Here is a 26,396-nt window from a genome sequence, read left to right on the forward strand (position 1 = left end):
TCAGGGGATTCTGATGCCGTCTTGGGTGTGAGAACTACTGTTCTAAGGACTGTTCTTGCTTCTCTCTGCTTTCTATTTCATCCTTCCTCCCTAATCCCTTAGGATAGAAGACTCAAGATGCTTTTGCCTCCTGGTAATGCTTGCTATTTGCTCAGCACTTGTGCTGGACTATTCACGGATTTCAGTGTAGGCACCCATAGCCTTCCTTATTTTTCCCAGATGTACTTCCTCCTAGATGTTATTTTCCACCCTTTAAAAATATTTTGTCTTTCTTCTTTGCTATTTCTAACTTTCCTATACCCTTTTATGTTGCAGAGACCAAATGTGAATCCTGCTTGTAAGGGTGGGGTCAGTACTTGATTAAGCCTGATCTCCTCCCTCTACCCTCCATTTTCTGGTATTATATTTCTAATGTTATGTTTGTGTTACTAATTAACAAAGCTATTTCAAATTCAGGTTTTTTTGTTTGCTTGTTTGTTTTGTTTTGTTTGTTTATTTGAGACAGAGTCTCACTCTGTTGCCCAGGCTGGAGTGTAGTAGCATGATCTCGGCTCACTGCAACCTCTGCCTCCCAGTTTCAAGCCCCCTGCCTCAGCCTCCCTAGTAGCTGGGATTACAGGCATCTGCCACCATGCCTGGCTAATTTTTGTATTTTTAGTAGAGACGGGGTTTCACCATGTTGGCCAGGCTGGTCTCAAACTCCTTACATCAGGTGATCCATCTGCCTCAGCCTCCCAGAATGCTGGGATCACAGGCGTGAGCGACCACGCCCCGCCTCAAATTCAGTCTTAATATGATGATTCATGTTCATTCATATTCAGCATACACTATTATGAATTCCAGCTCTTTTGGGATCTTTTAGGTGTTTTCCTTATCTGTGGCTATGCATGAATCCTTGCTAGATTTCCTCCTGGTTTTAATGGCCTCCTGCCTTAATGAAAATACTAAATTCATTATCATATGTCAGAAATGCTTTAATTGCATTTGTTTTCCAAGATGCTAGTTTCTTCACTCAGTCCATCCTCTGTGTGCTTAATGAGCATTTCTCAATTCAGGATTTTAGATAACGAATTTGCTAATAAAAGCCAGTCCAGAGCAGGTGGTTTCCCAGGCCCACCTCCTTGCCTCAGTCTACCACTCGCCTGGCATCTGGCTGATGCTGACTGAGCCATTGGTAATAATCTTCTTTGGCTATGTCCTTTAGCAAATCACAGTCTCACTTGACATTAGCTCTAAGTACACCATGTCTCTGTCTTGTTGGACGGAATAGCAAGCTCTGCTTCAACGATGGTATCTTTTTCTTCCTCCTTATTTACATCGCCAGTGTCATTTCCTCATCTTCTGTGGAAAGAAATTAAATAGCCTTGGCACAGCCCAACAAAGGCATATTTGGTTGCCATCCAGCACCTTGCGTCCTTCTAGGTAATTACACATCGATTGTTTGATGAATGTTCTTGGATCTCCCTGGGTATTTCTACCAAGTCTGTAATTACACTACTCTGGTTGTCCTTTTGCTCTGTCATGGTTCTCAGGGTTCCATGGCTTCTCAAAGACCAGGCTTAATGATACTTCATCAACACCTTTCAATTCAAGGATGCAGCTCAGACTCCTTAGTGTTTCATTAGTCTCAGTTGCTTAAAAATGTAATTCAGCCATTTTCTGCCTCAGTTCATTGTGATTTCTTAAGTTGGCATCAGTATGCCGTAGCTTAAAAATTAATGATTCTCTCCTCCCAGTGCATTAAAAGATGAAAGAGCATGAACAAGGAATGATTTGACCCACCATTAAATAAAAAGGCCTTTGAGGCATTGGCAAGCTCTGTGTTTTGAGCTAAGAATAAGAGGTCCTGAAACTGGTTTTTGGAGAATGGACTCTCATGCTTTTTCGTCTAGCATAGGCGTTGGTCAGCTATATCCTGGAGACTGTTTTGGTAAATAAAGTTTTATTAGAACACAGCAGTACTCATTCTGTTCTATATTATCTGTGGCTGCTTTCATGCTACCATGGCAGAGCTGAGTACTTGAGACAGAAACTATATGAACCCAAACCTAAGATATTTACTTTATAGCCCTTGCTAGAAAAAAGTTTGCCGACCCCTGGTCTTACACTAAAAGTAACTTTAAAGAGTGAGTTAGGCCACGCGCGGTGGCTTATGCCTGTAATCCCAGCATTTTGGGAGGCTGAGACAGGCAGATCATGAGGTTAGGAGATCGAGACCATTCTGGCCAACATGGGGAAACCCCATCTTTATTGAAAATATGAAAAATTAGCTGGGTGTGGTGGCACATGCCTGTAGTCCCAGCTACTCAGGAGGCTGAGGCAGGAGAATCGCTTGAACCCAGGAGGCGGAGGTTGCAGTGAGCCGAGATCGCGCCACTGCACTCAAGCCTGGAGACAGAGCGAGACTCCGTCTCGAAAGAAAGAAAAAGAAAAAGAGTGGGTTAATATACATAAAGCACTTAGAACAGTGCCTGACATTTATTTATCAAAAGCATTGGTCTTTAATTTCTACCATCTCCCAAGTACTACATAAATGTTAGTGGGAAAAAAAGGAGTTTCAGCCTTGGAATTTAGGATGAATTTGATCCCAAGCCATGTTGAGAGATGATTTGGCCTTCATGTTTAACATGCATAAATTAATGAAAGAGGCCAAAGCAGTTACAAGAAGCAGGTGTTCTTTGACCTGCTTTCTGATGGTCACTTTCTCCACTTCAAGAGATGGAAGCCTGTTAGCAAAGGTGGCACAGCACTCCATCAGCAGGAAGTTAAAGGGGTGCGTGGGATCTGTTTATTTGGTAGCAACATCTGAACATGGAAGCTAAACTGACTTAAATTTCAGGAACAAAGCTGGTGTTAGCCTCCTATATGTTCTTGGATTCTGATTAATAATTTGTATGCCAATGCCTTTGAGGAAAGAGTGCTACATCTGCAGTTAACTCTGAAGTCTATTTTTTAAAAGTTGGATTGATGGATGGATAGAGGAATGAAAAAATATATATGCTGTAAAGCAGGAATAGTACAAATGCTGTAGAACCTAGATGATGTGTATATGGGTGTTTACTGTAAAAGTCTTTCAACTTTTCTGTATGTATGAAAATTTTCATTATAAAACGTCAAGAAGAAAAAATGAAGACTGTGTGAGAAGAGTGGCAGGATGTGCTCTGGCCCATGGAACAAAGACATTCTCTTGGGTGCACAGCCCTGACAGGCGGGAGGATGACTTGGCATGAGAGCTGTCGAAAACACTATAAGCCATGCTCAGGAATGTTTAATGTGGAATAGAGAACTTTTCTCAAAAAGCATAGTTGAAAGCAAGGACAAGCATTAATAAGGCACTTCTACTCTTTTATGTATTACCATGTTGGGAATTATTTTGGGAGGAGTGCTTGCTTCAGAAATGCTAAAGTAGGTAATTTGTAAAAAAAAAAAAATTAATAGAGAACAGGCTTCTGGATTTTATGTAATCATTACAATATAGAGCAATGAGTGCTGGCCCTGATATCAGGAATTGGGTTTTAACTCTGAATCTGCTGCTATCCCTGGGCAGGACTGTGGGCAAATTAGTTAATCACTCTGAACTGCAGCTTCCTTGTCTATAAGAAGAAGGCAAAGATACAATTCCACCCTCCTGGTGGGAGAATATATGTAAAAGCATTCTGAAGGTCATGACGTTATCAGTGGACAATGAGTTCTCAAAGGGGGCAATATCACCCCTAAAGTGGAGAAATTTGGTTCTTACCAAAAAAACCCCTTACTATTTATATGTATAAAGCACAGATACCTATATAGAACATAAACAGATATACAGTCTATATGTAATATTAAAATTCCTTTGTGGGGAGGTGATTGAGAGAAAACCTGTCTAAAAAGGCTCCTTAGGGAGCTATAATGCAAAAACAGACAAGCCTTGAATTTCTACCATCTCCCAGATTCTGTTCTCCTTTCTTTTTCTTTAGGTAGATTAATTTTATCCATCACTTTGAATACTTAATACTCTTACATTTCTAGGAGAGAGAGAAAAAAGTAACTTCTGGGAGAAAACTAAGAATGATAGACACTTTGCCTTTTCCAAAGTACGTATGTACCACTTAACCCAAATACCATTAAGCTTTGATGGAAGGAATTTACTAACAAGAGTGAGGAATTAAATGAGTATACTCACCCAATCTTTTTTCCTCTAGAAATTTAACAGCAGCATTAGTTTTCCCTTAGTTTGATTCAATTCTGTTGGGTACTTCAAGCTCTTTGGGCTTAAAAGGTATGTGGAGAATTTAAAGAGAGTTTGGAGGAGAATAATGAAGATGAATTGAGGATTGGAAATTGGGACCTATTAGAAAAGGTCAAAGGCACAAGGATTATTTAGTTTGAGGAAGAACAGGCAATCTAGTGGCACAGAGATGGCTTTTAATAATGGAAGCCTTATTCTGTAGAGAATATTCTCAGATTCTCATTTGCACTGAAGACCAAAAGAAAGGAAGATGCATAATTGGAAGCTGGAGGAACGTAAGATTAGATGTGAAGATAAAATTTATCTTCATGATTAAATCCTGGATTTTGAGTCTCCTTTACAGTATTTCTTATTTTAAAGTAAAATCCCTGTTTGGTCGATCAGAAGTATGGACAAGTCAGCCCATCATGTTTGATTCTCTGGCCCTGGTTGGGAGGTCAGCCAGCCAGCCCAGCCAACATGGCCTCCTGGAGATCTGGCTTGATGGGAGAAAACATTCATTTCACCTGGACCTGTGGCTCCAGGATGCCAAAGATGAGTACAAAAAACTCTAGCCAACAGAGTGCCAGGCTAGTGCCAGAAAAGTATGCCTAATTGGGTTGTCCAAACAAGGAGGGCCTAAGGCAGATTTTGAGAGCCAACATATGGAGCCAAGGAATCACTGTGCCAAAGAAGATGTAGCAAAGAAGAGTGGGTGAAAGTGAGCTGCTGGGAAGAAGGGCTGGATAGAGGAGTGCCACTCATGGCTGGGCTTTTGGGTGTTCCTGGAAGCCCACTGTGAGAATGGATCAAAATCAATGGGAAGGTGCTGCGAAGGTGTCCTAAGCTTCTAGGATAATATTTATTCTCTCAGGGTTTTGGAACTGCTGCCCAAAGTCATAGTTCTCAGTCCTGGGTGTGAGTCAGAATCACCTGTGGAGCCTGGCAAACCTTACAGACACCCTGGCTCCAGCCCTGGAGATTTTGATTTAATGGAAATATCACTTAGAATTCTATTGTAAGCAATAAAAGTCTATTCTCACTAAACTTAGCGGAAAAAAAAAAAAAAGCAGGGCCTAGGAGGGCGGACCAATTGTGGTTAGAAGGATATGAGGAAATTCCCTGGATGGAAGGAAAAGCTGGTCAGAGGGCTTGAGGAAGGATTTGAAGCAAAACTGACAGACCTTGGGCAGTAAGAGGTGATGGTTAGCGTCAGAGTTCCAGGGTAGTCCAACCTGCCCTTCGCACCTTGCTTCTCTGTGCCTCAGTTAGTCCTCTGGAAATGGATATAACTGATCTTACCTCTTGGGTAATCATGAGGATCGACAGGGTTGATATATGTAAAGAAAGTGCTTAGAACAATGCCTGGTACATAAGTTCTCAATAACTATTAATGATTATTGTTGTTATTAGGCTCTGCCATGCATGTGAATCAACTCTTAACAGTTTCATTTAATGGTTTCTACTCAAGTCTCAAATTCCAGGGGCAGAGCATCTGGGTGGCTTATGTTGGTTCACATGTTCACCCTCTAAAGAATGTGAGGGACTTCGATTAGCAGAATCACTGGCTCGAAGTCACAGTTGTTGCCTGTGGTCTTCAGTCTTCACTCTGGAGATTTAGAAAGCAGACAGGGGAACAAGTTTTGTCCCGTAGCTTGGAAGCATAAAGCATCAAGGTGTGAGCTACCACCAATGCCAGTCTTTCCATGGATACCCCTTCTGAAATTTCAGTGAGCCCCAGAAAGGGATCTGGGAGCATAAGCAAACCTGCCTTTCACTTATTGTGTTATGCCATGAGGCTGAGCTCTGTGAACACCGTGAGCAATATGCTGGGACAACAGAGGTGAAGAAACAGGAGCCCTTCCCTCAAGGAGCTCCCATCGAGAGCTCATAAAAGCCAACAATCCCAATCCCAGTAAGATCGCCATGGCCCTGACTCAGGCCTTTTATAAAGTTCAGAGGCAGGAGACTTCCCCAAGATGGCAGCATTTCAGCTCTTACTTTTAAATTAAATCAGTGAGATTTTGCCAGGCTAAGGCATAGAGGGACTGAAGAACAAATATTAGAATTCCAGGCAGAGGACATAACCCCACCAAATAATATCCTAGAAGTATGAGCAGCCAAGGGTGTGCTTCAGAAACTACAGAAGCTATGTATGAGGAACATGAAGAACTGAGGGGTGAGGATATCATGGGGCAAGAGCATGTGTGTCAGTAAGAACATATTCTGGACACACAAGCAAGGACCATCCAGGGAAGATCCTAGATGCTATTCATGTGTTCATCCAGTAAATACGTATTGAGCACTTGGGAAGGGCCAGGACTGTTTTAGACTCTAGAGATATAGCAGTAAGCAAAGCACAGTAATCTTTGCCCTTATATAGTTTCCATTTGAATGGAAGATATTGGCAAAAAAATGTATTCGTCAGAGTTCTTCAGAGAAATAGAACGAATTGTATGTGTGTGTATGCATATGTGTATGTTGCAGGTGGTGCAGTTGGAAGTCCTGAGAGCTCTCGAGCTGATGGTGTTGATTCCAGTCTGGGTCTGAAGGTCTAAGAACCAAGAATACCAAGGGCAGGAGAAGATCGGTGTTCCTGCTCTAGCAGTCAGGAAGAGGGAGCATGAATACAACCTTCCTCTGCCTCTTTGTTTTATTCAGGCCCTCAATGGACAGGATAGTACTGACCCACACTGGGGAGGGCCATCTTCTTTACTCAGTCATTGAGTCAAAGGCTAATCTCTTGGAGAAACACCATCCCAGACACAACCAGAAATAATGTTTGTCAGATATCTGGGAATCCCATGGCCCCCACAAGTTGACACATAAAATTGATCATCATAACACACAAGTAAAATATATAGTATATCAGATGATGATAAATGTCATGGGGAAAAAATATTCCAGAAAAGAAGGATGGAGTATGCCAAGGAGGGGAGTTACCACTTTTAAGGAGGGTGGTCTGGGAAGGTCCGACTGAGTTGTGTATGTTTGACCATGCAGCAGTGGGGAAACAGTGAAGAATTCTAAGCTGAGAGCAATGTGACAAGACTTGCATTTTCTGACTTAAGTGTGAATGACAGATTGGAAGGTGATAAAAGGATATAGGGAGACCAGTAAAAAGACTACTTTCGTGGTCTAGATGAGTAGATAGCCCAGTGGACTTGGAGAGAAAGGGACCGTTTTAAGAGCAATTAAGGAATTGCATACAATGAAGAAGACTTCGTGGCAGATTGCAAGTGGGGTTGGGAAGAGGGAGGAGTCAGAGATTATGATTTCTAGCTTGGGCATTGAGTGGGTGATACGCTGGGTGGTAGCATTCACAGGGGTGAAGAGCAAAGGAGGCTGAGCCATTAGGTGTGATGAGTGTGATGAGTACCAATCAGTCTACCCAGGTCTCCAGAATGGCCATGTTTTAGGGTTTTAACAATTTTCATATCAACCCATCTGTAACAGCAGAGTCAGTGTTGTCTGTAAGTACATTATATCTGTTATCCTTGGGCAATTTCCCTTCCTTTTGGTGTAGGAAAAGATTATGGGCTTTGGAGTCAATTAGACCTTGGTTTGGATCTCATCTCCCTGCCTCTGCATGATCTTCAAGTAATGTTAACCATACAGGCCTTCTTTTTCCCGACTGCAAAATGGGAATGACAGTCTCCATGTGACTTGCTTGTTGGGAGACCTGAAATACCCACACTGAAGGCACTTGTTAAATGTTGGCTCCTCCTCTGCTCCTCCTGGCCCTCCCCTTAGTGGAGTTCTGGGTCAAGGTCAATAGGACTGAACTGGGTGAAGATCAGAACCAGTAGCAAAAGGGCTTAATGCACGAGTCATGGGTATTTGTATGAGTGTGTCTGGGTGTAGTTGCCCTTCCATTACTTTTAAAATATAAATATAAATAATTTTGTCAATTTGCCTTCCTCTGTTATGATATTAATACTTATTGTGTGTAGTGCTTATGTAATGAACCCTGAGAAAACATGACTTCTCTGAGCCCCGTACTGGACAGCCATTAGACAGTGCTTTAGCCACTCCTTCCTGAGAAATCTTCTGTGACCTGGGAAAGCTGTGAGTGGTGGAAGTTTTGTTTCCAACCCAGCAATCAGGGCAAAATTTCAAAGCTACATGCTGTGAGGTGTGGAGTCCCATAGCAGTAAGGAATTCAAACATTAATTCACATGTATGCATAGCATGGCTGATCACTCCCAAGAAATAAATTTCTTCTTTAGTGTTTTTTGTAGTTTAACCTCATTTAAAATTTTTCCAGGGAGGGAGGAGGTTCCCTTATTAATCTCACTGACATTTTAGTCTGTTCCATTTTGTATTCATCTGATATATTTCCTTAAGTAGTTGGAGGTCTCTCACCAGTACTGTTTTTTCTTAAAAGCTACCTTTATAAATTGTCAGCATTATCAAAAGCAAATATTTCCTTCTGCCTTCCTTTTACTCCATTTTACTTAATGTATTTAAAGTTTTTGTTGCTTATTTGCATTTTTGGTTAAAAAAAATGTTTCTAATATTCTTCCTTGGGAATACTTAACAATTCAAAGTTCTTCCAGTCTAAAGCAGGGTTTATTGACCTTGGCACTATTGACCTTTTAGGGGGATAATTGTTTGTTGTAGGGGGTTGTCACATATACTGTGTGATGTTTATTAACATCCTGGATTCTACCCACTAGAGGCCAGGAATACCCTCCCCCGAGTCCTGACAGTCAAAACTGTCATGAGGCAAAAAATAAGCCAAAGAAGAGGGACCTGGTATGCTAAGGACAGGAGGTCCCACTTTTAAGTAGGGTGATCTGGGAAGGTCCCGCTGAGTTGTGTAGGTTTGACCACGTGGCATTGGGGAACCAGTGGGGAATTTTGAGCAGAGAACAATGTGACGAGATTTCCTCAGACTTTGACAAATGTCCCTTGAGGAGCAGAATCACCTCCCCTCCCAGTTGAGAACCACTGGCCTAAAGAAAATATTTTATGTTTGTTTGCTCTAATATTATCACTGATAATCATAATTTCTGGAAAATTTTGGGGGCAGAAGTGAAGCCAGAAAATAAACCAAATGATTGGGAACTGCTTTTGTCTCGAGCACCCCTAAGCTGATCTACTTGTGTGCATCTGTAAGTTCACAGAATGTTTTGATCAGGTTGCTAAAGTATCCAACTTGTGTGTATGTACAGAACTTAGCAAAGCGATTGGTCACCTTTTAAGGAGATTTATTACAGAAAGACTGACCAGTGGACATTTATAGTACATTCTAATCAATGCAGGAAGGAATTCACCTCGTCAGTGCCCTATTCGATTTCCAGAAGTGTTAAAGAAATGCCATGAGGAAAAAATTAGGCCTTAGATTCTAAATGGAAAGAAATGGGAGATTTTAGAGTCTGCTCAATTTTCATTCTATGCTCTGCACTTTGACTACAAGAGTGTAAATTTCAGTACTTGCATTTTCTTTCTCTCCTTTTCAGTGGGGGAATCTTTGATTTCTAATTAAAAAGGAATTATCTGTATTTATTTTTTGTGGATGAAATTGCCCCAGTATCACCAGCACAAATCCCCCCATCAAAAGCCTTTTCTCCCCTACTTGATCCATCTCTCAGAAAATCCAGCAACCTAGCTGCCCTGTGTAGGAGGCTGCTAAGTCGGGTTTTTAAATTATTTCTATTAAGTAAAAACTTAACATACACCAGCTGCGGAGGGATTACAAAAGCTTTGTTCTTTCAATAATTGGAAACCTTGTTTACAGAGGACTCACAATATTCTGTAAATGTCTTTGTGTTGAACATAAAGGAACTTGTGTTTATCTAGGCAATGATAATCTGACTATAAAGCAAACTCATTTAAGGATTATGCTTTCTGTCTCTCACTGTGCAGCTGTCACCCTACTGTTCTTTGGAGCTTGGCAAAATACTGAGAAGTCTTCCTTAAAATTGAAAAATACACTGGGAAATAAACCAGGTAGTTTGGGAATACACGTGAATCCAAATCACAGGGAAATATTTGAGAGACCCCAAATGTCACTCCATCCTAGGCAAATTTTTCCGAAGTTCACATTTGCCAATTCATTGATGGAATTCAGTTCATTCAAGAGAGATTTTAAGGTCTCGAGTCCTAGCAAAGAAAACTGAAGACCATTCAGATAATCTAATGTATTTAGTCAAACTGTAAATTTTGAGAGCCAACAAAGGCATTAGCGCTGATTAGTATCTACTGGAGAAGGAGTGAAGCACAGTACTTAGGGGTGGTCCCCGTCTAGGCTCAGCCACTTAACTAGCTCTGTGACCTCATGCTATTTAGTGGTTCTCTTTAAAATAACAGCACTCACTTACCTTGGAGCATTGTTTAGAGACTTAAATGAGACAAAAGGAGAGAAACCCTCAGGACTGTGCCTGGCACAGAGTAGCCACTCAATAAATGAGAACCTATTGCCACGATGGTCCAGGTCTCACATGTGGTATCTCATCTAATCTGTGAAACAGCCTTATTAAAATAGCTCATTTTTATAACTCCAGTTTTACTGAAAATTGAGAAAAATGAGATGCAAAGGAGTGTAATAACCTACTCAGAGTCCCACAGTAACTGGATTGATGAGCAAGGGTCCACATGCATATTCTGTGTCTCATTCTGCAAACATGTAATGAGGACAGGCACTCTTGTTTTCCGAATACTCACTATTTGAATATTTGCTATTGGGACTTAGTAAAAGCCATTCCCAATTAGAAACCAGCTATGACACGTTCTCTCATGTGTGGCAGCTTCTCAAACTTTAATGTATCTATGAATCCCCTTAGAATTGCAGATCCCACATTTCTAGCAAATTCCAAGATGATGCCAATACTGCTGGCCCCGTGATCACACTCTGAGTAGCAGGGTGCTGAAAGACAAAGGGTGGGCTTCTCTCATATCTGTGTTCTCCTGATCCTGTTCAAACATATAGCACATTATATCTGTAATTTCCCTACCTTTTCCCTGAGGGTTTAGCCCTTCAGTATTTGTTTAGGCCAGGACCCTAGGAGCACTACCAACTCAGGTCCAATTAGATAGTAACTTTCGAATCTTTGGTAATATCACTGCATTATTTATTTTTATTATAATACATGCTCAGTGTAGAAGGCTAATGAAATTCCTGTTTATTCAGCTGTAGACTGCACACAAATATACCTACTCATTACTGCATTAAGTGTTAAACAATTAGGTAATTGTTTTTTAAATGTTTTATATTGTGAAAAGATTGCTATTAGATTGTCAGGTAATTATTTAGGAGCATTTTAGTAATATTTGGAAAATGGATATTTTTGCATTCTCTAAAAATGAATTTTTTTTTCTGTGTAAAGTAATGGAATATAGACTCTTGCTGTTTGAAGCTTTGCTGCGCTATACATTTTTTAGGAATGGGTGAAACTCAGATAACAAGGGGTAGCTGCATTTACTCTGTGACAGACATTGGGAGAAATCCTGGAAATAGGTGAATGATGAAGACAAAATTGCTGCTCCACAGAACAGTTAGGAAAAAAATGGCAAATAAATATTTAAAATATGGTGAGATAAGTTTTCTAATGGAGACATGTAAAAGGAGCTCTAAGAACACAGCAAGGGATGGGCCTAACCCTTCCTTCTATACAGAGGAGACCTTCTCAGGATCCCGGTGATAGCTCATAGCAACTGACTGGCTGGCTGCGCCAGGCACTGTTGCAAGCATATTACACATATTTATTCATTTAGCTCTTACAACAACCCCATGAGGCAGGTACTTTTATTATCATTCTCATTTTAAAGATAAGAAAACTGAGGAGTATAGAAATAGGTAACTTGCTTAAATTCCCACAGATCTGGCCTCAAACCTAGGCAGTTTGAGTCCAGAGCCTGCTGTCTTAACCCACATGTGATCTGGCTTATTTGAAAGATAATTCAGGATCTTAAAATAAGACCATGTAAAAATGATAGACATATTAGAGGGCACACACTTATGGCCTCATTTGGTTTGATGAGTGCAGAGGATGAACATAGGATGATGAGACCGTTGGGCTGAAAACATAACATTCGCATGGCGTCATATATATAGGAGCACGGTGTGTGGACTGTGGATAGTAGGGACAGGACTGAGCCCATCTCCAGTAGTCACAGTGCTAACAATTTAATTATACTTGAGATGTAACTATGAAGTCATAACATAGATGTTATTTTAACACATCTGTTATATGGGCCTGGTCCCTTCCCATCAGTCACCTTGGGAAGCTCTGTTTTCATTTCTGCCAAGTTCCCATTGCTCAGAGCGCGTCGGGAACGTCTCTTCTAAAATTCCCATTGCGCAGAGCGCGTCGGGAACGTCTCTTCTAAAATTCCCATTGCTCAGAGCGCGTCGGGAGCGTCTCTTCTAAAATTCCCATTGCTCAGAGCGTGTTGGGAATGTCTCTTCTAAAATTCCTTCAGAGCAAGTCACAGTGAAAATCTTATTCTCTTATGATCATGCCTCGTTTTTGTCTCAAATGTTTTTCCTAGTTTGGTCACTCACCCCGTTTACTTACTGGTCTTGGCTCCAAATAATTTATGCCGGTTTGCTGAAATAACATGCACTCTCAAATCCATTCTCAAAAAAAAAATGTATGTATATTTCTACATACAGTGATTCTGACTTTAGTATATGCTTTAAAATCATCTAGGGGGCTTGATTAAATTACACGTCATACCTCTCTACCCTCAGTAATTTTGGTTCAGCTGGTTCGAGATGGGGATGCTGTCTGCAGTCTTCAACAAGCAACTTGAAGTTTCTGTTTTGAATGACCAGTCCACACTTTGAGAAGTGTACCTTTAAGGATATTCGTAAGAAAGGGTGGTATATATTAAGGTAGTTACAAAAGAGAAATTCCAAAAATGTTCTGGTCAACAGGGATATAAGTGGCATGTATTGTGCCTCCTTTGGGTGACTATTCTCTTGTAGATGATGCTTATTTAGAATAAAATGTTCAGTTTTATTTTTAAAAAGAATCAGCCAGCCAGGCACGGTGGCTCATGCCTGTAATTCTAGCACTTTGGGAGGCTGAGTTAGGCAGATTGCCTGAGTTCAGGAGTTCGAGACCAGCCTGGGCAACATGGTGAAACCCCTGTCTCTACTAAAATACAAAAATTAGCCAGGCACGGTGGTGTGCGCCTGTAATCCCAGCTACTCAGGAGGCTGAGACAGGAGAATCATTTGAATCCGGGAGGTGGAGGTTGTAGTGAGCCGAGATCGTGCCACTGCACTCCAGCCTGGGTGACAGAGCAAGACTCTGTCTCAAAAAAAAAAAAAAAAAAAAAAAAGAGAATCAGCCACCATTCTGCACGGTCACACCATATACAGTGAAACCCTCTGTGCCTTGGGAAGGACCCATTTCATGTGTTTTCTCACTCAATGACCTCCTATTTGGTGCTCTCCCTCTGTAAAGAGAGGTTCCTTTTTGAGCCAGCTGGATCACCTAAGGACCCAGTATTAGAAGAACTAGTAATCCATCTAACACGACTACATATTTTCTTTCTCTTAAAAAGAATGAGCTGCTTTCACTTCTTGGAATCAGAGCACTAAATCCCAAGAGCAGACATGGCAGATTCGACAGCTGTCAGTCATACTCACAAAGGCCAAGTTCACCAGGTGATGGATTGACCAGCTGCAGCTGCTGTCCTAGGATAGTCACAGTGGCAGGGAAGCTCCAGAACCAACCTTCATTCTTGTTATGATATATTGCATTTTCCATTCCTTTCTGAATCCATGTGACTGCCTAAATTTTTTTATTAAGTTCCCTGATTTTAACAAACATAGTTTTCAATGAGAATGCAAGAAGAATTTCTGAGTTGCCTTACTTTTTATTTATCAACTATCCTGTCGCCTTCACACCTACTGAAGAGAATCTCATACAATTGGAAACAGAAATTGAGAGTTACAGTTTCTTTAATTAAATTCAGTTTCACAGGTGGGTCCTGGTTTCCATTGATGGCCAACACGGAGCCTTGCCCAGGGAGAGAGTCAGGCTTCTCTAAGGCACTGCCAGGGGCACAGCACGGAGGTTCTTAGTCTCTTGGCAGACCTTTGTCCCTGGGAGCCCTAGCCCCCAGCCACCTATTCTGTCTGGATCTGAGGATCCAGTATTATCCACCTTGAAGAAATGTGGACGTTGTATGATTTGTATAGCATCATTTAACTTAAACATTAAGCTCTTGACTGGTTTAAAGCTTAGTGAAGTATAGAAATAGAGACTGTGTTTAGACTCCTGTGAGTAAAAAGTTTATAAAAAGAAGAGGATTTTGTTTTTTTGATCCCAGCCTCTCCCTCTCTCTTTGACATTAACAAGGACACATATATTTTCTTTAAGAGCTTCAGGGACAAAAAAGGAAGGAGAGATTGGATTGCTATCAAAATGGCCCCCAACCAGTAGAAGCAGTGATCAGATGGCCAACCACATCCTCTATCTTTACTCTCTCTTACTTCTGTCTTTCCTATCCCCTACATAGGGTTGCCAGATTTAGGAAAGAAAGAGAGGGTGGGGAAGAGAGGGAGAGAAGGAGAGAGGGAGGGAGGGAGGAAGGGAAGGGAAGAGGAAGGGGGGGGAGAGGAGGGGAGGGGAAACAGGGGAGGGGAGGGGAAGGGAGGGGAGAAGGGAGGAAGGGAGGGGAGAAGAGAGGAAGGGAGAGAGGGAAGGAGGGACCAGGATGGCTAGTTAAATTTAAATTTCAGATATACAAGGAATCATGTATTAGTATATATCTCATGCAATATTTGGGACGTATTCATGGCCCTCTTCCATGCCTGTCCCACACAATTCAGGGCTCTTCTTTTATTTTCTAGTGGTTTTCATTTTCAGAAGATTGTCCCTCAATTGGATCAAACTCTCTTCTGGGCAGAATCTTATCTGGCATCTTTCAAGGCACCCTAAATATCAGCTTCCCTCTTTTGGGGTCTATGTTGGATTTCTCCTTAAGCATTTCCCTCTGCTGCAAGTGCAGAACACCCCTGAGCGCCTCATACCTTTCCTCTCTGCACCTGCAAGGTCATTACTTCATGCACATGGCTGGCCTGAGCATAGAGCCCAGAACATAAGGGTGCTGTGTATTTTTATGATTGGTTGATGAACTGAAAGCAATTTGTTGTCTTGTTAAGAATCAATTAAATTCAGCATTTATTAACTGTTTACCTGCATGCCAAGAGTTAGTAGTATTACAATGTGGTTCATCTGGGAATTTAGATCAGTAACTCTTTCTCTTTTAGGTAAATAAGAAGATACAGGAAGGGAATAGGATTGAGAGCTACACCCAGATTTTGCAAACTTGTGCTACGGTTCAGCCAAAAAGATGGAAATTTAAAAATTGTCCTCATATATAGAGAATCACTTCAAATTTTGGAATATCGCCTCAAAGAATGGAGATTTTGCCATTATATATCCTCAACTTTCATTGGCTTTTCTAGTTCTAAATTTCTTCTCTGGCATGTTGGTTTTACAGTCACATGTCTATAATATTATAAAACTAAAAAAGAACTTTGAAAGCCGAAAGACTGATATAAATGACAACATATTCAATTCTCACTAAAAAGCTTACCAGCCTGTAGAATAATGGCACACATCATTTATAGAAAGGATATCAGATAACCAGGTGCCTTTTTACACACTTTCTGCTTCTATTAATGATATTATTTAAATCTTCCTTCACAAATGACACCGAGCAGGCTTTGAACCTTGAAGATTAAGTTATGGATGTCCTGCTCGGTTGAGTAATTCTCAGGTGTAAAATGCACAGAAGAGTGAACACATATTTAGAAGTGTCTAGATGATAAGTTTTGTACCAGCGAGGCTTTTCCTAGGCAGCATTGTGAGTGTGGTCCCCAAAGCCCCAGCTCCACCTTTCTGAGCCTTTTCCCCTAGCTCCTAGTGTCCTGTTACCTATTCAGATCTGCATCCCTTGGAGGATGGAGCTAGGCCAGGAAACTGCCCCATATCATGAAATCCTGCTACTGTGCCTGTCCCTGAGCCCTGCTGTGAAAACTGTCCATTTGACTCTAGGAAGAAATGACTGTGAATAAAACAGCTGCCAAGCTCATATCCTACAACAGTGAATAAACATAAACTTGCTGTCATACATATAACCATTCATAAAAACCCATAATTTAATGTGGCTCTACAATGTTTTGAGTGTCCCTGGAGTTAGGAGAGAAGAACAAAGGCCGAGCATGAGAAATCATGTCACTTTCTCACCAACTCCAACATCATAAACATGCGAACACAAAGCTCTTATGAAAGCAGATGATCATGTATGTGAGAAAAATCACAACTAAAACTTGAAAGATCCTTTCTGGAATGTTTGTGTTTTAGTCAAGTCATAAATCTTGTCGTCTGTAGCCTGCACCTCTGGTGTCAAATGAATTTCAGCTCATTAGCCACATGTTGAAAAAATAAGAACGTTAGAATATTGATTTTATTTGGAACGTGATCAAGTTAAGTCTGTTTTATTTTTTAATCCAGGTAGACTCCTTGTTTTAATTATAAATACATAATAAAAACAATTAGGCATAGAGTGAAATAAATGCTTATGTTTTATTCATGACAGAGTGGTTGTTTTATCCTTCAGGATGAAACCTTATAATATCCTTACAAATTCCTTAATATTAAAATAAGCATCGCTTTGTTTTTGTTGAAAATTCTCTTATTGGATGATTGGGTTTGGGTGGGAAATGAGCCTAATGATTGATTCTAGGTCATTCCTACCTGATACTGGAATGTGCTGACTATAACTCCATAGCTTCATGGATCTCTGATTTGGAGGATACAATCTGTAATAAAATTACTACCAGGACCCTAGTTCTGTTTATTTGAATAGCATTTTTATCTAGCTGTTTTGAATTCAAATGCATTATTAATTTTTTTTTCTTTTTAATGTAGGTGGAAAACAGACCAAAATATTATGGAAGAGAGTATGTATTATACTATTCTTTGTTTTAATAATTTAATAAGTAGTCATTTCATGTGTCATTTAAATATTACAAATTTTCTAATATATGGTCATCATCATATGTCTATTGTGCAAGAGTTTAATGATAAGAATAAATGCAATCAGGCTCCTTTGAATTAATATTTTTTATAGTAGTCAAGTGCTTGGTTTCCATTAATGTGGGAGGTAGAGCATTTTGCGCTACTTTTCCCTCCACAAAAGAGCTACTGAGTGCCTGGCAAGTACTTGAAATGGAAGGCAGCATTTTTCATAATGGAGGCTCTCTGTTAGTGTTTCATTTCACTTTCTACCTCAACACAATAGAAACGTTTGGTGTGTCCAAGATGGTACATTGTATGTGAGTTCCTGACTTTCGTGTACCTCGGTGCAGTGGTCAGGATAGGCATCCCACTTCCCTGCAGTCTCATAAAACCCAAATGATGATATCTCTTGGCTTGGGTGTATTAGCCAAATTGCCTTAATACTCCCCTTTCCATTTTTCTCTTAATTTCAATTCTTGTTTTGTTTCACTTTTTCCAAAACCTACTGCCCAGCAAATACGCATGACCATAAAAATAATTTGCAGTCTAAGCCTATAGTGTGTACAGCACATCACAGAGGGCAGGCAGAACGGGCCAGGGGAGAGGAGATGCATCAATCACTTTTCTTCCCAAGTCCAACCTGGAGGCGTTGTGAGGCAACGTCTCTTTCGAATCTACCTTCCAAGCTCTCACAGCCAATCTCAAACCTTCGTCTTATTCCCTTACCCGTCAGAGCCTCATCTTCATGATTAATGACCCTCTTAGTGGTCCCAGCCCCATGCACCTTCCTAATTGCCACAGCTGCATTTCAGAACCTTCCTTGCAGCACCCTGGGAATTTGACCAGCACCTCTGGAATGCCTGCCTGGGGGCACTGGCCTCCACTCCTCTCTACCCCATGCCCCTACTGTCTAATCTATGTTGTAGTATGGCTTTTTTTCCTCAGTATGCTTATTTGTTTTTTTCTTGAAGATAGCACAATTAATTTTAAAAAATAGAAGAAAATGAAAACCTACCATATACACTTTTGCATGTGAATTCTAAAAGGAGCTGTTTATTATGCATTTTCTTTTTGCAGAAAAGTTTTGTCAAATAACTTTTTAATTCTCATCTTCTTACCCCCAATTCATGTAAAATATATGAGAGTCTTGAGACTAAGGAAGTATTTTCTTAACTACCAAAAGGAACATCTTTTATTAGATGGTAATTAGCCTAAAACCTTCAGATTCTGTGTTTCCCTTTATTTTTTTAAAAAATGAAGGGTGTTTTTTTCTTCCACTTAAAAAGTAATACATGCTTCATTCAGGAAACGCACATACACATTTATTCCTAGAAGGAATCACAAGAAACTATTGACAATGGATACCTTTAGGGAGAGAGGAATTTTGCATTTTTAGTTCTTTTATACCTTCAACTTTCGAAATTGGAATTTTCTGCTGTGCACAGGTATTACTTTTGTTTTTAAAAATAAATTATAGCTGGGCACAGTGGCTCACGCCTGTAGTCCCAGCACTTTGGGAGGCCAGGGAAGGCAGATCACTTGTGCTCAGGAGATTAAGACCAGCCTGGGCAACATGGGAAGACCTCATCTCTACAAGAAATACAAATATTACCTAGGCATGGTGGCACATGCCTATGGTCCCAGCTACTGAGGACCACAGGTGGGAGGTGGGAGGATCACTTGAGCCCATGAGGTCAATTGAACCATTGCACTCCAGCCTGGGCAACAGAGTGAGACCTTGTACGAAAAAAAATTAATAAATTCATACCAATTAACTTGGAAAAATTAGAAAATAAAGGAAAATAGAAGAGGGAAAATACCCATAGTTCCACCATGAAAGCGAATCATTGCTAACCTTTTCTCTTCATCTCTTTCTGGTCTTTGTGCATGCTAGCTTTTTTCTTACCAAGTTGCAGTCATACTAATATATTAGATATTATAGGTTGGAGATATTTGGACTTTTAAAAACCATGCATAAAGGGGATGACAAGCCACAGACTGGGTCTTCAGGTGCACAAAATTGTCATTTTCGTCTTTTGAATGATTGAATTTAATTTAGTTATTGACACCATTTGACGCTGTCAATCACTTAAACTTGCCAAATCAAGTGAATTAAAACTTAAGTTCTAGTGTTCAATAGCACGGTAAGGTGACTATAGTTAAAACAATTTATTGTATATTCCAAAATAGCTAAGAGAGGCTTTCGAATGTTCCTAACATAAACGATAAATGCTTGAGGTGACAGGCATCCTGATTACCCTGATTTGATCATTATACATTGTACTTATGTATCAAAATATCACATGTTCCCCATAAATATGTACAATAATTATGTATCAATTAAAAATAAAAATAGAAAAAGTATGCATACTCAAAATCAAGAATTAAAAAAGAAACATAAGACTTAGCTGCTTTTGACTGGGCACAGTGGCTCACACCTGTAATCCCAGCACTTTGGGAGACCGAGGCGGGTTGATCGCCTGAGTTCAGGAGTTCGAGACCACCCCGGGCAACATGGTGAGACCCGCCCCCCCCCGCCCCCCCCCCCCCCCCCCGCATCTCTACTGAAATACAAAAAATTTGCCAGGCATGGTGGCGTGTGCCTGTAGTCCCAGCTACTCGAGAGGCTGAGGCAGGAGCATTGCTTGAGCCTGGGAGGCGGAGATTGCAGTGAGCGAGCTGAGATCATGCCACTGCACTCCAGCTTAGGCTACAGAGTGAGACTGTCTCCAAAAAAAAAAAAAAAATCTACCTGCTTTTGGGTTAACTGCCTTGTTTAGAGACTACCCCTTTTCCTGTCCCTTCTCCTGGAGTGACCTGGGGCAGGTCCCTCTGCGTGCCCTGTCCTGCTATTGTTACTCTGGCCCACGGGCTGTGTCTTCGACATCCCAGCTTTTGTCTTTTCTACTTATGTGTGGGAATATTGGCAATGCTGTCTGCCCCTCCCACTCTCCTGCTGCATGTCCCTCCCCCCACACCCACCCCCACACTCACTGCCAACCCACCCGCCAACCCATCTGCAAGGCTGCCCCCAGGGCTCTTTGCCCAGGCCGTCTGTCCCATCCTCTCCAACCTGGCTCAGGCCACACAGGAGGCTCCTCCGCAAAGTTCCTAGGTCCAGTGGCCTCACTATCAAAGCCCCAACACCTCTGCTCCAGGCCCCAATAAACTGGCCTCCCGGTTCCAATCCACACCTGCTATGCAGGGCCAGTTAGACCCCCTGAGACTGGGCTCTGCCTCAGTCCCTCCCACCAGAACCGGGGATTCACAGAACGTTCATCCTCACTCAGAAGAGCATTGCTCCAAGACCTCCAGGCATCAGCTCTTGAGATTTAAAATCAAAATTTGGGAAGCCAGAAAGCCTTTTTCTTCCAGGCCATCACTGCCGTACACCTTTAAGAAGCGATTTTGAAACACAAAGCCACAGGCTGCTTCTGACCTCACTTTCCTTGGACAGAAGCTTCAGCTTGGAAGGTCTACTTTTTAAGGATAGAGGGAATTAGGAAATAAATATTGTGATAGGCACTTTTAAAAATGTTATCCTTCTGCATTTGTACTCTAACTTAATCTTTGCATTCCTGAGGAAAATACAAAACAAAACAAAATTTGTCTAGCTGACTTCCCTTTCCTCCTCTTCAAGAAAGTAAAGGTGTTTTTCTCTGTCCAGAAAATGTATTCTCTGATTTATTATCCAAAGTTCTCCAAGGTTGGATAATCCTGGAAAGAGGTGTTACTCCTTTCCCAGAAGCTTGGAGTCCCTTGGGACTGCCTCATTCCCCAACCCAGCTTGCCCCACTTTCCATGAAATACTGGTTGATCAAATCTCCAGTCCTGTGGGAGGAGCAGCTGTATTTACTTAAAGGCAACAGGGAACGTGGGCTGGTTCCTGACCCAACTCCTACCTCTCCCTATTCCTCTGTGGAGTCACTGTCCACTCTCTGGGCCTCAGACAACTGCCTCCACGTCAGAGTGATCATGGGCCAGCACACAACCCTCCCGGATATGCCACATTTTCCACATGCATGTGTATGGGTTTTAAAATGGTAGAGAAGATAGATTTATCTTTAAAAAAGAAAAATAGGTACATTTTCTAAAATACCCATAAGCTATTGCTCTCCAAATGTAAATAACTGGAAGAATGTTGATGATAGCTACCTCTTTCCGGAAAATGAGCCTCTAAAATTAACACCACCCTGCACCTGAAGCAAGCAGGTTGCTAATCAATAAATGTCCACTTGCAATTAGGATAACACATAGTTCTCTGAGCTGAGAGCTAAATTGGTAATTGCTCTTCTGTTATTTCCCATGGTTAAAAAAAAAAGGGGGGCGGTGGTTGAGTAACCTGGCTTTTTGTTTCCACTTTCATTTTCAACTTGAAAGCAAAGACAATAGCAGAAAGCCAGGTGGACTGGGCATCCTTCCTTTTGTTTGCCTGCTTGAATACTTGTGTTTGGAGCATGTGAGGGGTGGTTCCAAGTCACTTAAGATGGGCAGTAGTCACCCCCCTCTTCACTCAGTTGGGGGGCTGTCGATTCTGGGTGCCCCCACCATCCTTTTAAGGCTAGTTCTTTGTGGTCCTTATTCTGTATGTGGTCTGTTCAGAGCATTGATGGTCTTGTACCTTCAGGTTTCACGGGATCATCTCTCGGGAGCAGGCGGATGAGCTTCTTGGAGGCGTGGAGGGTGCCTACATCCTTAGAGAAAGCCAGCGGCAACCAGGATGCTACACGCTGGCTCTCAGGTGAGGCGCATTTCATTCCTTGTTTTCATTGCTATACAAGTGGCTTCACTGATGTTTGCCCATTTTTAAGAATTGTAGCAGAGTATACATAACACAAAATTCATCATTTTTCCCATGTTTATGTTATGATGGGGGGGGGGTCCCACTCTCTCACCCAGGCTGGAGTGCAGTGGCACAATCATGGCTTACCGCAGCCTCTGCCTCCCAGGCTCAAGTGCCTCCCACCTTAGCCTCCTGAGTAGCTGGGACCACAGGCACACACCACCATGACTGGCTAATTTTTTTTTTTTTTTTTGTAGAGAATGGGGTCTCACCATGTTGCCCGGGCTGGTCTTGAACTCCTGGGCTCAAGCCATCCGCCTGTCTCAGCCTCCCAAAGTTCTGGGATTACAGTCAGGAGCCACTGCACCTGGCCTCCTTTTAAAATTTTTAAGTAAAATTCAGTGGCATTAAGTACATTCTTAATGTTGTACAAACATCTCCATATTCATTTCCAGAACTTTCTCATCATCCCACACAGAAACCCACTACCATAAACAATTACCCCTCCCTACTCCTTACTTGATATCTTCACTTGTTTCCGAAGCACCAGCAGTATATCAGAGTTTGTTTACATTTCCTCAGCCACAGATGCTATCAGTAGGTGTGGACACTGGGACTCTGATCACAGACACCCAGTAAACTGGAGAACCATCTGGAAAGTTAGTGTTTCTACAGCCACCTCTGCCTGCACCATCTAGCTGGCCAAGGCTGCAGCGTCTTTGCCTCAGCTCCCAGCAGCCCATGTTGAAGGAAGGGCTCCTTCACCTGGCCTTGCACGTGCAGACCTCACAAGACCTGCATTTGCTCATGGGGTTCTCTCAGGGTTCACCTTGTTGACCCCAGGAACCTGTCGTGAGGGCAGTCATGACCCTTCAGGCCAGTGAGCCAGTAGAACAGGCTCTACTGAGCCTTTACCACAAAATCACAAGTATTAAACATCACAACATAAGAAAGACAGCACATTTATGGCACTTTTCAAACCTTGATCAGATATTTTCTGTCATTTGATCCTCGCCGTAGCCCTATACATTTTGGGGAAGGTATCCAATTTCAGAACTGAATTGTCTTCCAAAAGTTCGTTTGTGAACTCTTCGGAATTGGAAAGCCCTCTCTCCATAGAGGGAATGGTGTCCATGGAAGCCCTTCCCAGGCCCACAATGGTGTGTTCCATGCACCATCTCCCTATTATGGCTGTGCAATGACATTTTCCAAGTTGCAACATGTCTACAGCATATCTTAAATAATGTAATTATGAGGACGAACTTAAAAAGCTATTATATCACGCGCTCTAGGTGTGCAAAATACTTTCCTATCTTCCCAGCACTTCAGTAGCAGAAGCTGGCAGTTCTAGTGGGGAGTCAAGCAGGGGCTGTAGATGGAAGGTCAGGGCCCAGAGAGGAGGGAACCTCTAGGTTAGATTGTGGGGACACTGGCAACAGCTCCAGCAGGGAGTTTAGCACACCTTATTGCTTCCCTTCTGCTGCACCAACTAGGGCGGAAGGCATGGGGTGCTCTGCTGGAGGTGGTAAAGATGCGTTAACAAGGGGGCGTCAGGACCAAGACAAGGCATCCCTTGCAGAGGTAATTGCCAGGTATAGAGGAGAGCTAGTTCCCGTTAAGTAAGTTTATAAGTAACATAGTTGTAAATCAGTCATTACCCTCTGACCCTTACAAATGAGAAGGATACTGACAATGACCTTAGTGATTTCTAGGATCAAACGACTCCATGTGATGTCCTGGGGTTAAGCCCCACCTCTGCCTCGTTCCAGTCATATAAACTCAAGCAGGAACCGCCATCTCTTCAAGCATCAGTTACTTTTGCGGTAAAACAGGCATAACCATTATACCGTCTCAAAGGGTCTCTGTGAGCGTTAGGGGAAAAAAAATCACATCAAGTGCTTAGCCCTGTGCCTGGGATACACTAAGTATTCAAAAAACGTTAGCTGCTATTGTTATCATTCTACACTGTGCTTATTTCTAAGGTGGTTGTAATCCCTCATTCTCTCACGGGCAGGTTTGGAAACCAGACCTTAAACTACAGGCTCTTCCACGACGGGAAACACTTTGTGGGTGAGAAGAGGTTTGAGTCGATTCACGATCTGGTGACAGATGGCTTGATAACTCTGTACATAGAAACAAAAGCTGCCGAGTACATTTCAAAAATGACAACTAACCCCATCTATGAACACATTGGATATGCCACCCTACTCAGAGAAAAAGTATCCAGAAGGCTGAGCAGGTCTAAAAATGAACCAAGAAAAACAAACGTCACACATGAAGAACACACGGCGGTGGAAAAGGTGAGCTGTGTGTGATGGAAGCAGCCTCTTTCGTTTTAATCCATGCCGCATCAGGCGGGTTAACTATAGGTGCGATTTGCTGAAATGTTGGAGGAGACCCACCCCCCACCCGAAGAACTCTAGAATGTTAGCGCCAAAGGGACCTTAGAAATCTTCTAGCTCAGGCCGGGCGCGCTGGCTCATGCCTGTAATCCCAGCACTTTGGGAGGCCGAGGCAGGTGGATCACGAGGTCAGGAGATAGAGACCATCCTGGCTAACATGGTGAAACCCTGTCTCTACAAAAAATACAAAAAATTAGCCGGGCGTGGTGGTGGGCGCCTGTAGTCCCAGTTACTTGGGAGGCTGAGGCAGGAGAATGGCCTGAACCCGGGACAGGGAGCTTGCAGTGAGCCAAGATTGTGCCACTGCACTCCAGTCTGGGCAACAGAGTGAGACTCCATCTCAAAAAAAAAAAAAAAATCTTCTAGCTCAGCCCCCTCATTTTACAGATGAAGCCCAGAAATGTTTGATGATTTGTTCAAATTCATACAGTCAGACCCAGGACTTCTACCAAGTCATTTGTGGGTTTATTTGGAGTTTGAAAGAAAAAAACAACAAACCTCCATTAATGTGTTATGCTGAAACATGTTTTCAGTCGCCATTTGAGGTGTCACTGGCTCCATCTTTAGTTCCACCCAGCCAGCCAAATACGTGGTATTTGTATTTGCTTCTCTTAGGACTGGGTGACTGCCCATGATCCACAGGTCAGGTCTCTTGAAGGTGGTCTTACTTAGATAACAGGTTTCACTGACAGATATGGGAGCATTTCACTGACAGATATGGGAACGTGGCTATCTCTGGGAAGTAGAAAGACAAGCTGTCCTTTGCCCCAAAGTTATTATGCCTCACCAAGGATTAAAAAACTCCTAAGTGGGCAAGTATGCAGGCGGGGGGTAGATTGTGGCAGGAGGCGGCCAGGGAGATCTGATTTTCCTCTCCAGTAAGTTGCTGTTTGTTTGAAAGGCACCACCAGAGTTTGCTAGCAGATTTTTGGGATGTGCCCCTTGAGGGACCATCTGCTTTGCCTGGTCCTATCTGTTTCCCACTGAAAGAAAGTGACAGCCAGCCACGCCAATCAGCCCCTGCAGAGTCTGTGCTGAGCCCGGCTTGTCAGGCACACTAGGACTGGGACAAATAGAAATAAGTGGATAGGAGCTACAGCCCCGCCACACTGCTCCTTCCAGTGGTCACTAATCCTAGTTAAACCGGAACGGGCCTCCCGTCGTCCAGTGTCAATGGGAAGCAAAGGAGCCTCGGGCTGATGGATTCGGGACTGGCATTGGCAGAGGGGCTTCATCAGAAAGCCCTGAGAGGGAGGAGGGCGGGGTGGCACCGTGGTCCCGTTGGTGGAGACAGGGATGATGTCAACTGATTTGCTGATTGAGCTTCAGATCCTAGGAGAACCTTCCACAGAATCACATCAGTGCAGCAGCTGGGCCCATGAAAATATAATTTGCCATTTTCTTTTTATAACTCCAGTGTCTCCAAAGCACCTGTTTATTCTTTTCCAAATAATTGCTTTGGGAAATTGTGGGGTTTCTGATTGTTTACATTTTAACAAAAGAGAGAGAGGACTTGAGTCCCAACTTTCAGAGTTTGTTCCGGTCCAGACAAAAGCCATTCCTTAGTCTGTTTGCAAAATCTGTTCCAAAGTAATTTAGAATAGAAAATATGAAAGCCGACCTTCCCAGCCATGACAAATCAGAAGATGAATTGTAAAATAAATCTCTGAAGCAGTGTTTATATTTCTGAATCAGAGAGCAAAGTCACCAAAAAGGCAATCTGTTACAAACTGCAGGATGCACACTAGAACAGCTCAAGGAAAAGAGGAGAGCAGGAGGAGTGTCTCTTCTGTGTTAGGGCCAACTTGAGATCCTGGGTATTGAAAGTGATATTTCTAGATTCTTGTCCTTCCCTGAGAGGGAAGTTTGGTCAACAGAAACTGATATTTCTGGACAATATTCCTATCAGGAAACTTGTACCTCAAAATATGCCCTCTTGTGCAGATATTTTTGTATTTATTTGTCAAAAATAAATTGTGGAGGAAATTAATAATCCAATTAATAATCACTTTGAA

General features: G+C 42.2%; 1 protein-coding gene across 6 annotated transcripts in view; it reads left to right on the forward strand.

Annotated features, from left to right (window-relative positions):
• The window catches only part of CHN2 (chimerin 2), a 317,736-nt gene that overhangs the window by 180,887 nt on the left and 110,453 nt on the right, over positions 1-26,396 (forward strand). For 5 of the 6 annotated variants that reach the window (XM_016957223.4, XM_003318375.6, XM_009452832.4 and 2 more), the window contains 3 exons: positions 17,107-17,138; positions 21,824-21,937; positions 23,994-24,279. In XM_016957223.4, coding sequence (XP_016812712.1) covers positions 17,107-17,138; positions 21,824-21,937; positions 23,994-24,279 — 432 coding nt within the window. The remainder of the gene's footprint in view (positions 1-17,106; positions 17,139-21,823; positions 21,938-23,993; positions 24,280-26,396) is intronic. The other variant, XM_063814148.1, reaches the window with a different exon arrangement.

The sequence above is a fragment of the Pan troglodytes genome, chromosome 6, assembly GCF_028858775.2.
Source record: "Pan troglodytes isolate AG18354 chromosome 6, NHGRI_mPanTro3-v2.0_pri, whole genome shotgun sequence".
Lineage (NCBI taxonomy): Eukaryota > Metazoa > Chordata > Mammalia > Primates > Hominidae > Pan > Pan troglodytes.